General features: G+C 48.9%; 1 protein-coding gene across 3 annotated transcripts; it reads right to left on the bottom strand.

Moving 5' to 3' along the window:
* Positions 1-659: 659 nt before the first annotated feature.
* Positions 660-11,089, bottom strand: ZDHHC23 (zinc finger DHHC-type palmitoyltransferase 23). Of its 3 annotated transcripts, none has more exons than XM_061366669.1 (4): positions 10,947-11,089; positions 9,970-10,662; positions 9,137-9,304; positions 660-2,482 (listed from the first exon to the last, which is right to left on the bottom strand). In XM_061366669.1, exons 1-4 carry the CDS (start codon positions 11,051-11,053, stop codon positions 2,455-2,457), a joined length of 996 nt encoding a protein of 331 aa, XP_061222653.1. In that variant the 5' UTR covers positions 11,054-11,089; the 3' UTR covers positions 660-2,454. The 3 variants fall into 3 exon arrangements, with proteins under 3 accessions (XP_061222653.1, XP_061222652.1, XP_061222651.1); XM_061366668.1 differs by lacking the exon at positions 660-2,482 and adding an exon at positions 3,786-4,485; XM_061366667.1 differs by lacking the exon at positions 660-2,482 and adding an exon at positions 7,733-8,488.
* Positions 11,090-12,800: the final 1,711 nt, after the last annotated feature.

The raw sequence follows: 12,800 nt of genomic DNA, 5'->3' as shown, positions 1-12,800 counted from the left end.
TAAGGATATATTGTGCAAGTCTGTCAGGGCCTTTTCACTTGATCCAGCCATTAAAGATCCAAGAAGAAGGTAAACTGTTTTTACATAACGCTGACATGATTAAAACAAAGTTTCTTACCAGTGTTTAAGGTTAACCTGCAGCATAGTGCACAGCGGGTAATGCTGTGAAGGTACGATATGTCCTGTCTTAGCAACAGCATAAGGCAGGAGTCTGGAATCATTTCCCCCTCACAGCAAGACACGCAAAGTTCCCTCCAAAAGCATATGGCAGTACAGGGAGCACTCGCATGATGCCAGGAAGAAGACAGTTTACTGTTACCCATTGTATCAGGTAGCTTTTAAAACCTGTACATGCACTGAAAGCTTCCAATAAACCCAAACGTGAAATGAACACAAGTGCAAACTGTGTCAGAAGCCAACTACACAGCACTAGATGTCAGCCCATGGTCACAGACCTGAGCACTGCAGGTGAAGCAGTACAGGACAGGTGCCCAGCAGCAGGCTTCAGAGCATCAGCATCCATGCACATAGCTCATAGGGATGTGGTCAGAGGGCCTCCTGCACACACAAGCCAGGCTGTCAAGCAGATTCTCCATCTGAAGTTGTCTGAAGACAACTATCACTCCCACAGCCGTTCTCCACAACACATGAGCACTCACCATCTCCCAAAGGCAGACACAGACGAGACCACCAGCAGGTCAGATGAGCACACTATCCAAACACAGGGAGCTGAAGGTGCCTATGTGAAGTGTGGGCGAGTACAGACCATCTGGCTGCACTAGAAGGCAGACTGTGAGAGGAAGCAGCAAGCTGAGAGAGGGCTGAATAACTTGTCTTGTAGGGAAGAACAGCGACTGGAGAAGGGTAGTGTCTTTCACTGAGCCAAAAAGGCAGGGAGAAGCAGGGCTGGGGACTGAGCTACCAAACTAATGCCCCAGTGCAGTCAGCAGCCACTCGGTGCTAATCATGGCAAGCTGTAGGAGCACAGCAGCAGCAATCCTCTTCCTCTCTGTACACACTCTCCCCTTGAAAGCCTCTCCATGAAGTGCCTAATGAGCTCCTGGAACACCTCCAGAAGAGCTTTCGTGTTACTGGTGGCCTTTTCCTAAGCTGACTTCCTCCTCACCAGGGCAATGAAGAGAGCAGGCAACGTCTCCAGTCCACCCTTTACCTGGATTCATGGCATAAGGAGGATAGTGACCTAGAGGATGAAAGGGGAGAACACATCCTTGTTCAGCTAGAGAGAAGGCAGCATTATGGCCAGCTGGAGACAGGACACAGAGAAGCTCTATGGGGAGTAGCAGCAGGATGGAGCAGTAGAGTGGACAAGCACAGCCTGGTCTGACCCTAGCAAGAGGCTAAGCAGGCATTGAATCAACATCTCTCACAGCTAAAAGGGTGCCCCAAACCACGGCTATGCAAGGGTGCTTCCACTTTACTGAACTGCAGATTCTTTCCCCAGCAACGCCACACTTGCACGTTTTATCCTTGAGGTTCAGAGCTCCCACTCACCTCAGTGCCCACTCACCTTCCATTAAAATAATACTCCAAAGAACCTGAAGTGCATTCAACACTTACTGTTGAAACCGACCTTTTTCTCATCTTCTAGGGTTTTCTTCTACTCTTAGTAGCTTTGAGAAAGATTCTCCTAGCAGGATGCTGTTTGGCTGGGCAGTTCCAGCAGCAAGCAGCCAAAAGAAGATCCCCGAGCAGCTGTGCTTTGAGACCCCTTTGCCCTTGCCTACTGTTAACACTAGCATGGAGCTGAAGCCTCAGTTAGGATAGGGATGATGTTCAAGGATTAGGCACATTCATACTGAATGTGGTCTGAATCAACAGGAATCAAAGCAGAGATGAGAAGCCCCTCAATTTCCTCATTCAGCCCACACCTGATTGAAACAACTCACCTCCTTGAGAGAAATAAGGCTGTGCCAGTTGGTGCTGTTGGGAGACTGCATGAGACACCCCTAAAATCCCAGGCATGATGGCATGATGTTAGTGTTTTGCAGATTAAAGCTCTTGCAAGCATTTCCAGCGGGAGGGTGACATGTAAGAGAGCTTTCAGACTAAGGAAACAGTTTCAGCCTGCAGCTGTGCCAGAGTACAGCCTCCTGCTCCAGTGCTTGGTTAAGATGCGGATGTCAATGCCTTAATGCTGGTCATCAGCCCACACTCTCACAGCTCAGGCACACTCCTGCCTGTCAGCTCCTTGCTTTTCTTGGCAAGAGAGGGAGGTGGCTGCACAGCCAGACTTGCCTTCTGTGCAGGGAAGGGGGGAGGATTTTCACTTTGGTACAACAGCAAATGCAGAACCCTGAAGTGATTGCAAACTCCCAACCCCATTCTCTGCTGACAGCTGCCCTTAAGAGTTCTTACCTGCTTTCCCCAAAACCTTGACCACACAGGTATCATCTCAGTAAATCTGCACAGCAGTCTCTTTAAAGTCTCCGAGGCTCAGCTTGAGCTGGATTTGAAACAGTGCCTGAAATATTAAACAATTTCATAGAATCATTGAATAGTTTGGGTTGGAAGGGACCTCCGAAGGTCTCCTAGTTCAATTCCCATGCAATGAGCATCTCCAACTAGATCAGGTTGCCCAGAACCACATCCAGCCTGGCCTTGAATGTCTCCAGGGGTGGTGCACCCACCACCTCTCTGGGCAGCCTGTGCCAGTATTTCAGCACCCTCACTGTAAAGAATTTTTTCCTCACATCCAGTCTGAATCTCCCCTCTTTTAGTTTAAAACCATCAACCCTCATAGCATCAACAGGCCCTGCTAAAAAGTCTCTCCCCATCTTTCTTATAGGCCACTTTTAAGAACTGAAAGCCCGCAAAAAGGTCTCCCCGCAGTCTTTTCTCCTGCTCCCCCCAGGCAAACAGTAGTTAGCTTGGGAAGGGCCCATGAGCCACTACAGAGTGATCTACAGCTCACATCTTTGCAGACCTCTTGTGCATTATAGACACATACTGTGCATCTTGGCTTCCCCCAGCACCTGAACTACCGCTCCAGGCATGCTCCTGCTGTGCAGGGCAACATGGCAAGCCACAGGGAAGTAAGAAATAGGAAAACTGAGGGAAACAGTAGTCTCACATGTCCCTACCATCAGCACTGGAGTTAAAGAAGCTGGTGGCTGCTGGGGTGTGAGAAGTCTGACACCCTTGTGCACACACCACTCTCACCCAGCTACAAGCCTGGCTCACTGCTAGCAGGTCCTTGTTGTCAGTGACTGCAAAGTAATCTTCAAAGAGAAAGAGCTGAACAGCTGACAGAAGTGCCACCCAGGCAAATCAAAGCAGAGCTCTGGGAACAATTGAAGACACCTGTGGTTCTACTCATGAAAAGTCATTCTGCCTTTCAGCAGATGCCCCGAGATACAAATGGAATCAAAGGCTACATCTCTTCCCACCATCTGCACACACAATATGCACGTCATTTCCAAGCATGGCTTACTTTAAAGTAAGAGATTCTTCTTTTTTAGGGCTCTGGATGTATTGCGTGGGCAGGTGTAGGAGGGAAAGCAGAACACTGGACTAAGACTAGGAACCTGATCAGATACAGTTTCCAGGGTGGTGAGAACTGCCTGCAGGCATCTGTTTCATCCCAACACAAACCCAAAGGTCAACTTTTTCAGAACTGGAATAAATCTTATTTCCTAGCTTCTCCTTAGCCTGTGGCTCCCTTATTCCCAAGTCCAGCTCACAGATAAATAGCCGTGAGATGATGGCAGCTTTGGTCATTGACCTGGCTGAGCGTGTTGGCATAAATCAACAGGCCACTACACAGATCATTTCCAGTAATTTATTTTGATTCATAATTGCATTTGGAAACACTGAACACAACACAAAATGGACACAAACACACGCACACCAGTCCTTTCAACAATGCTCACAAATGTTCCACAAAGTTTCTTGCTGAAACTTACGGTGAAAAAAACCCCAAACCAAAATGAAATACCCCACTCTCCAAGGCAGACATTTCCTCCACAGCCCATCATTCTTCACATTATTGCTAGAGTTCCATAAAAACAAGATCTTGGGAGGCTGAATTCCCACATTTCAGAAGGTACCTCACCTATCCACAGATTTTTGCTGTACAAACATTCTAGCAGTGGAAGACAATCATGGGAAACTGTAAAGCTCTTCACTGCAAGCAATATGGGGAAACACATCCACAGTCACACACACTTCCTGCCCTAATGAGGCAATATACATTCATATAGAAGAAAAAAATAACTCAAGCACATTAAGACATTAGGCAGTGAGGCAGTATCCATTTTATCTTCAGAAGAAATTTTACAGCAAATGGTTTCATTAAGACACTTAAAAGCAACCTACTTTGAAGGGAAAAAAAAAAAGCACCATCATAGCATGAAGGCTGAATGTCATTAGGAGTCACAAGCAGCACAACTCAGGCTCACCAGTGACTTCTGTCATTCGAGGACAAGTTAAATGGAGAAACAGTCAATGTGGGGACCTGTGACTTGCCTACAAAAAAGCACAATGGAAGAAGACAGTTAAAGAGTGCCAAGCCACCATTTTACAGGGTGTATATAATGGTACACATTTCTTAGTCACCAAACAGCAGGGTGCTGACATTTGGACAGAGAGGGTTTAACACTACAACAGTGGCAACATTGGAAGCCTGGCCCCTGAAGAGTTGCCCTGCTCTGCAGAAATCCACACTATCTGTGAAACAACAAATGCCTTTTAAGAGGTCATGGTTAAAGCAGGATAAACTAATCTCCAAGTCAGGGTGGAGAAATACCGAGGCTAACTATTACCAAAATCCTTCCCTGCTTCTGACCAATCTCTGGGCCCTCTCCTCACAGAGGGAAGACTGTCTACTCTGCCAGCTACGTGCATATAGTTTACAGGTGAGATGCTGATCCTTGCCTCAAGACCACACACATGACCCACAAGTCATGTGTCAAATGCAGCCTGCTCCAACACCAGGCAGCATGAATCCAGGCAGCTGCTAACACAGCGAGCCCCAGGACTGACTCTTTATGCCCAGGTTTTAATGTTTTTCTACCGGTGTGGCCAATAACAAGCTCAATAACAGAAAATAAACTGTCCTTCAGTGCACAAGAGATCACAACAGTCTGCCCTTGTTGTAAGTGCAAAACAGAGAGTTACGCTTCAAAGGCTTCTTGCTAATTCTCAGAGCTATTAAAAGGAGACCTCCAAAGTAGGCATCTGAAGCTCATCCGCCCTTCTAGATGCCTTTTAGATATCCTGTTACTTTATGCTTCCTATATCCCAAGGCATTCACAAGGTAAATCCTCTCAGGAAGAAGCCAGGACTGTGGACAGAAGCCATGTCCTTAAAGAGAAAATCACCATTGCTATGCACATTACAGCCACTGAACTTCCTGTTCAATGGGGAATCAGAACTGCATTCTCCTCCAAAAATAATAATCCAGCCTTGCAACACTTTTAGTGTCCTGAATGATTCCAGTTCCTTCTGGAAGGAGTGCAAAAATAAATCAAATTTACTTTAGGATTTACCCCCACTGTACTGGAGTGGGCTTGACCAAAGGTGGAGAATGGTTACGTTAGTCCAAGGTCCTTTGCTCCTGAACTGTGCTGCAAAACACCCACTGCCTGAGAGAACACCACTGAGTGAGTCTCAGTGTAAACAGTACAGATGAAATCCCCCATGCCAGAGCTCCCTAAGAGACAAGGGACAAGCCTACGCTGACAGACAGGCTGCAAAGTAGTAACTGGTCTCTGCCCGTGGGAGAAAGTGAGCACACTGTTCAGGAGCTGCCAGGGAAGCAATCTGCTCTTTCTCCCAGCCCAGAGAAACCACTTATTTCAAACCTGTAAATGCTCCCAGAGCTTATTGAGCTCATGGGTGTATGACTGATTTCCACACATGTAGCTCACAGGGACAGAGGGGTTGGCTACCTCCACTGCAGGTGTTTGTTCAGCCCAAGAGGTCATTCTGCCTTAATCTTCCCACATGCCAGCCGGATGAGATCTGAGAAGACCGCAAACATGCCAGCCCACAGCATCCTTGTCTCCAGGGTTGCCAAGCTCCAGTTCATCTCAGCAGGCACCACAAAATGTGTATGTGCAGTGGAAGCATTTACAGACAACTCATGTGAAGACAAGACCTTTGTATTAATTTAAAGTCCTACAGGCAGTCTCCAAGCTCCACATAGTCAGAAGGTCACAGAGGAACACCTAGCACAGTCCAGCTGGTGCCTTTTTCTTCACATTAGGACCAGGGAAGTGGTCAGAAACATCTTAGTGTGTTCAGTTAGAGGCAGGAAGCAAGAGAGGTGACCCTTTTACTTCCTTATAAAAGATTGCTCACTAGGTGAAAAGAAGTGGAAATAAGGGACACTCAGTAAGTCAGTAACTCTTTCTACACAGCCTCATTTCAAGTGCAGCTGCTCCTCAATTATCTGCTGGTTATAGAAAGTGCTGCTTAAGGAAACCAAATAGTACAAAGAGGGACGTGGATTTCACCTGAAACTGGGACACGGAATTGGGAGCAATATGGCAGGGATCTCAAGGGACACTCCCAGCCCTGCTGGCTTTTGGCACCATGCACCATCCATCCATTCTTCAGAGATAATGCACAGCACTGCACAGTGAATTTCCATCACTCAGTCAACAGCCCCCAGCTGCCTGCCATGCAAGGGGAGTCAGGGGTAAGTATGATTTGTGCATGCTGCACGCACATCTAAAACCATCAATAGCTAGAGCAAGGCCCTTTCCTCTGCTTCTGAACTTAGGCCTGTAACTCTCGTGCCGTGACCCCAGGCTTTTCCAGACAGACATTTCATACAACAGAAGGGCCAACAACATATACAAAAGGTTTAAAACAAAAAGCAACAACAAAAACCAAAACCCACAAAAAACCCAAAAAACCAATTGCCACCAAAACCTTGTTATTTCAGCTGAAGCTCAAGTCCAGGCAATAATACAGTTGCAGGGTGATGAGGAACAAGTTGCATTCTTGCAGAGCACATTTAACACATTCATTCACCTGCCCATGCAGGTCACCTACCCTAAAAAACAGCTCAAACACATCCTATCCCTGAAAAAGCAGAAGCCAAAGTGTTCCTTGACTTCCTGGCTTGAGAAAACAGATCTGCAGTCAGGCAGCTCCACAGTGGCTTGGTGGAGAGAAGACAGGATCACTATATTATTAGCAACACAACAGACCAAGACTCTACTGACCAAAAATGCTGTTAGCAAAATTGTCTACTCTCCCACGTACTTCATTCTCCCATACAGGAAGAGAGAAAAATACTTTCCATAAAGCTACTGTAACACCAGACTGCACTTGTTTTCCCCTTAGAATCCCCTGTTCCATGTTGCTCCAAAACATCTTTTTACTTTGTGTATTTACCTACTGTCTCATGTCACAATCCATAATCAGTACAGAAACACTTGAAGGGAGATGAGCCAAGCCTTCAAAACAGCACAGACCCAGCCTGCAGGAAGAACGATGAGATCAAAGATGACAGTGTCTTCTCACCCAGTTGGACAAATGGGGATGGAATAACAGCTTTAGGGATCAAAAGGTGAAGGGGTCTTACAAAGCCCTAGAGGAATGTTTTGCTCACAAAGGCACTTAATACAAGCATGTATACAGCTGGATGGAATAGAAGATAGAAAATAAAGATAAAAATGTACCAGAGAGGAGGGAGCTGCTCAGTGACTGCCTAGAGAGTCTCTTTTAGCCAAACAGACTTGCTTCTGCAGTGGTCGTCTCTTTTAGCCAAACAGACTTGCTTCTGCAGTGGTCCATCTCTCATGTTCACCCTCCTGACATCTCTGAAACATCACACGTAGGCACGAGACAGGGATTCCTTAACCTTTGCAGGAATCAGTGCACACTCTGAAGTCCAGAGCAGGTTCCTCTTGATGCCAGGGTTCACACCTAATGAAAACTCCAGTTCTCAAAACCTTGTGCTCTTCTTCCTGATAAGCTGAGCTGCACAAAGTTCCTCACAGTGGAAAAAAGCAGCAGGCTCCTCCTCTTCAAATTTGTGCATATGGCTTACTGCTTTCTGCATACTATTGCTGGCTGACAGCACATGAAGAGCCATTCTGCCTGGGAAAGCCTCTGATGTTGTCAGCGGTGGGATACGCAGCCCATACACCAACCATGAAGAAGAGTATAGGAAAAGGGAGTCATAGTGGAAGGAGCCATTCTCCTGGCTAAAGAAAGTCAGTCAACATCATCTGCAGAAAGATGGGGTCACACAATGTCTTCAGCAGAGCGCTGTGGAGAAGAAGACCCCAGGCTCAAGAAATGTCCCCAGTTGCATAGGAAACCCCTATTATACTGGCCAGTGTCTATCACCAAACCACCCAGGAGCCTGCGCCCAGTATTGTCCCGCAGAGCCAGCCGAGCTTCCCTCTCGGTCACGTTGTAGCTGATGTTCAACAGCTGGATAAGGAGGATGTATCCCATGCCAGCTGTTACAATGGCACAGTACCACACACAGGTGAACGACAGAGCAGAGCTGGCAGCAGGGAAAAAGATGGGAAGGAAGCCATTTAGTTTTGGAGCAGCTGCTTTAGAGTGACTTTCTCTAGTAATCACTATCCTTTCAAATCCCCATCTGCATCTGCCACAGTGATCTCACTTTGCTGCTTTCATCAGATAATCCTTACAGGCTCTCTCAAAATTAAAGCTTCACAGCTTGGTTAATGACAGTTTTAACTCTACCAGAGCTACTCTTGCATTGCTATTGTAAAGGCACTTAATCCTTATTTGGGGACACAACAATGCTCACACTCAACAGATCGTGAAATGGAGTGTAGAGAAAGGTGGAGACACTCATGCTAGTGTGCTCTGCCCATCAGTGGTAGCACTGCTCTCTGAACTTATGTCCAATGCTTCTCGCCACCCTCCCCACCAGACAAGGCACATTAATGCTGTCTGTCCTAAGCAAGTAATTTGGAGGGACAGTCACTAGATAAACAGTGAGGGATGACAGGGAGATACTACACATGTATTCTAGACTGTCAGACCATTACCTGCACTTGGGGGACAAACATATTTAAGGATGTATCTATACAGGACACAATAAAGGCCTTCCCTCCTTTGAGGATAAGATACCTGACCAAGCCCGTTCTCAGCCCATCTCTCTCCCAGACAGACATCTCACCTGTAGTCAGAATAGGCCCCAGGGCAGTAGAACAATGCCACAAATGGAGTTCGGCCCCTACAAATGGTGTGGAGGGTCAGCGTAATCCCATACACAGAGGTGAGCATGAAGAAGGAGAGGGCAAGTATGAATGCTTGGTGGTTCCGCTCCCCTACACAGCTGTTAATCCTCCAAAGGGAAAGAGAAGATTACTTTGCTTAAAAGGAAAATAAACTGTTTTCTCTTTCTTCCTCCCTCCGCCAGCTGTCAGAGATCCTAATTTCCAGGGTGCTTCTATACAGTACCAGCTAAGAACTTTGAAACATATTCAAAGAAGCTTTATAGCTTTTTATAGAAAGGTTATAGGCACAAGTCAAGAGACCAGTAGGGTAACAGGGGTAGACTGTTTATCACAAGCTTTTAGCAAGTGTAGTAACCTTTGCTAAGACACATCATACCCTACTGCTCTTTGGCTCCAGTACAGCATACACACAGGCAGCTTGGGGTTCCCTTGCCCAGAAGAGCAATATTTCAAGTTAATTTCAAGTGTTCCACAGGCCAAATCTAAAACTACAAACCAAACCCAAAAGCCCAGATGAAAAACAGTAGAGAACCAAAGGCAATTCTGAAGGAATTCTGAATGCTGTAGAAGTTATCAGCTATCAGGTCAACCCAACCTATACATTGTCCTTATTAAAACTGGTAAATCAAATGTATTGGCTTAAAGTACATTAGCGTGTCTTCCACATAATAACCCCATCTGCGAAGAGCTGTAAAAAAAATAAACTAACTCAAAAAGGGGGGAAACAAAATGAGAGAGAGAACACAGATAGGCTCAGCAGTGCAAAACCTACCAGACACAGTGGTGGTCCAGCCTCCTTACACACCTGCCACAAAGCCGGCAATGCCCTGCTCGGGCGGGTCTAACCAGCTGGCATCTAGCACACCAGTCCTTTTTCACACCTTCTGGCTCCTCAGCTGACAGCCGGGAATAGCTCTGAGCTTCGCCATTCGCGGCACGGCCACTGGCAGCTCCTGACGCATGGAGCCCATTGGAGCTCCCTCTAACACTCTTGCTGGGCAAACCCTGGTGCAATGACTTCTCGCTGCTCGCTGGGATGGGAAGGTAGCCAGGGTCTGTCTTGGCTCGAGACAGGGCTGTAAGCATAAGAATTAACCCGCACGTAAGAGCAACCACTTGGGAATACCCCACGTGGCCTCGCGGAACCACCTCCTGGAGAAACACATAGTACATGTAGCCCAAGGAGAAGAGCCCCAGGCTCAGGAAGAAGAGAGTCCGCTCCTTCCTCCTGTGGGTGAGGTAGTAATACCAGAGCACCACGACGGGCAGGGACGTCAGGATGACCAGCCCCAGCAGGAAGTGCAGGGCAGCAACGTGGAGGAAGACGGGCAGCAGGACGAGCGGCGGCACAAGGCTAACGTTGATCTTCACGGCCCCTGCGAACCAGGGCACCCGCACCCGGTCCGCCACGGTGTCGGCAATCCTCCCCAGAGCCCCGGGGGACAGGGACCTGCTTGTCAGCCACCTGTTAGGGGGAAGCACAAGCTAGCCCGGAGAGCGGACGGGGAGCCACCGCGCACCCGAGACCCTGCCGCTGCACCCTCCCGCCCCGAGGCACCCAGCCTGGCCGCCAACCCCTTCTCTCTTCCCGGGCAAGTTTCCCGAGAAGCGGGGCGCTGCTCCGCGCCCCCAACTCCACTCATCCAAGAGGGCGCCGGCTGCCCACAAGGGACACCCAGAGCCCCTGCGGCGGCAGCTGGGCGGGAGACTCGCAGCCGGGCAGTGTGTCGGGGGCGGTGGAGCCGTTACCTCTCGCAGCCCTCGTCCAGGTCCTCGCAGTCGCAGCAGCACGCCGCCAGGTGGTTCCTCTGGCCCCGCCGGTCCACGTACTCGCAGCAGCACAGGGGCTCCTCCATCGCCGCACCGCGCCGCACCCTTCCCCACCGCCCTCCCTCAGCTTCACCCGCCGCCACCGCCCCGCCTCCCGCCCGGCCGCAGGTGCCTCGCGCCCGCCACCGCCTTCTCCACAGCGGGCCCGCCCCCTTCGGCGGAGCCCGGCCGCCATTGGCAGCCGTGGGCCGCCCCCGCCCCGAGCGGAGGTGTGCGAGGAGGGGGCGGGTAGGACCCCCCCATCCACCTGACGGCGGAACAGCCCAATGCCTGCCCCCGGGGGGCGGAGCTGGCCGTGACGCGGCGGCACCTGCCTTAAAGGGGCAGTGCAACAGGTGGCGGCTGCGGGGTCCTGCCGGCCACGCTGAGAGCCAGGCCCCGCTCCCCAAAGGATAAAACCCGTTTGATTGATGGGAATTAAGGCCCCCCCCCCCCCCCCCACTTTACAGCATGATCCATCTCAGACTTCCAAACATGTGGAGAAGTTACTGGCCCGAGTGTTACGGTTTCATCAGAGGATCCCAAACATCCCAGTTCAGTCATTTATTTCCTTTCACTGGTTGTGTCAAGTGCATTTGATTACCTGAGCCACGCACCTGGAGAACTTACCAGTACCTGGTGTTTCTTTCTTTCCTTTGACACGTAAGACTTGTTAATCTTTGCAACTAACAATCATCCCTATTCTTCCTCGACAAAGTGCTCCGATGGGGAAGCTCAGGGCATATGGAAATGAGAGCTTCCGAGGTCATGGACATACAGCAGGCTATCCACCTACACTGGTCCCAGTGCCTCCCTGGTGGAGACACCCTTTCTGGAGGAGGTAGTAGAAAAAGGCCCATGCAGCCTGTGGATAGGTTGCTTTCCTGGATGTGATGCCTTCAGCCGCTGGGAAAATCACCAGTAACGTCCACAAATTATGAGAGCAGTAGCACCACAGCTCTGTTTTATTCTGGTCTGTGCTGAATCCTGGGCTAGTCCCATGACTAGTGAGTAGGACATCATGTCAAACACAGGTATCAAGAGAATGCCCAGGCGACAGTCCTGTTTCCCAATAAAATGTATAACCAGCAGCAGTGTGACTTTTCCTTCCTTCCTTCAATAACTTACCTCCTGCACCAGGTTACCAATCTCTACTGGTTGAGAACTAGGTGTTTTTGTTTCTAATTTTTTTCTGCTTCTGGACTACAGTGCATTTCTTTCACTCCCCTTCATGCTATATACATGGGCAAAGTAGGACCTTCTCATTCAGAGTGAGAAAATCCATCTTTCTACTCTGAAGTTCCCCCAGTTCCTAGTGAGGGAGGACTTGCTAAAACCTGCTAGTGCTACACCCCAGGTTGCAGGCAGAACTCGGCTGTTTGCACCATTGCAAAGCGGACTGAGCACCACACCAGCCAGCACTGCCCTAAAATGACGGTCTGATCTCAGAGGGATGCTGCTGCTTCCCTGGCTTGCAATTTCAATTTTCAGCTCCTTTCTTTTTACCAGCCAAAGGAAAAGGTGTTTCATCACCAGTGGGCACAAACCATGTGCAAGAGCTGAGGAGCAGCTCTTGGAGGGAAAATACCGAGGGCTGAAATTTCTCTGGGAGAACTAGAAACATATGGCAGAAGGCAGACTGCCAAAGCTCACGGTATGTGAGATTATCAAGCATTTTCCTGTTTAGCTAATTAATCTTAAAAATATTCACCCTTCAAGACTGTGACTTGCTTTACCCTATGGCTAAAAAAAGCACATAGAGATCCTGTGGCTGTGAAACCACGACCTGTTTTT

This window comes from Neopsephotus bourkii, unplaced genomic scaffold, assembly GCF_033783945.1.
Source record: "Neopsephotus bourkii isolate Nb327-2 ecotype Australia unplaced genomic scaffold, CSIRO-AGI_Nbou_v1 NB_1350, whole genome shotgun sequence".
NCBI lineage: Eukaryota > Metazoa > Chordata > Aves > Psittaciformes > Psittacidae > Neopsephotus > Neopsephotus bourkii.
The sequence above is the reverse complement of the archived record's forward strand: the minus strand, read 5'-3'. Positions and strand labels throughout refer to the sequence as shown.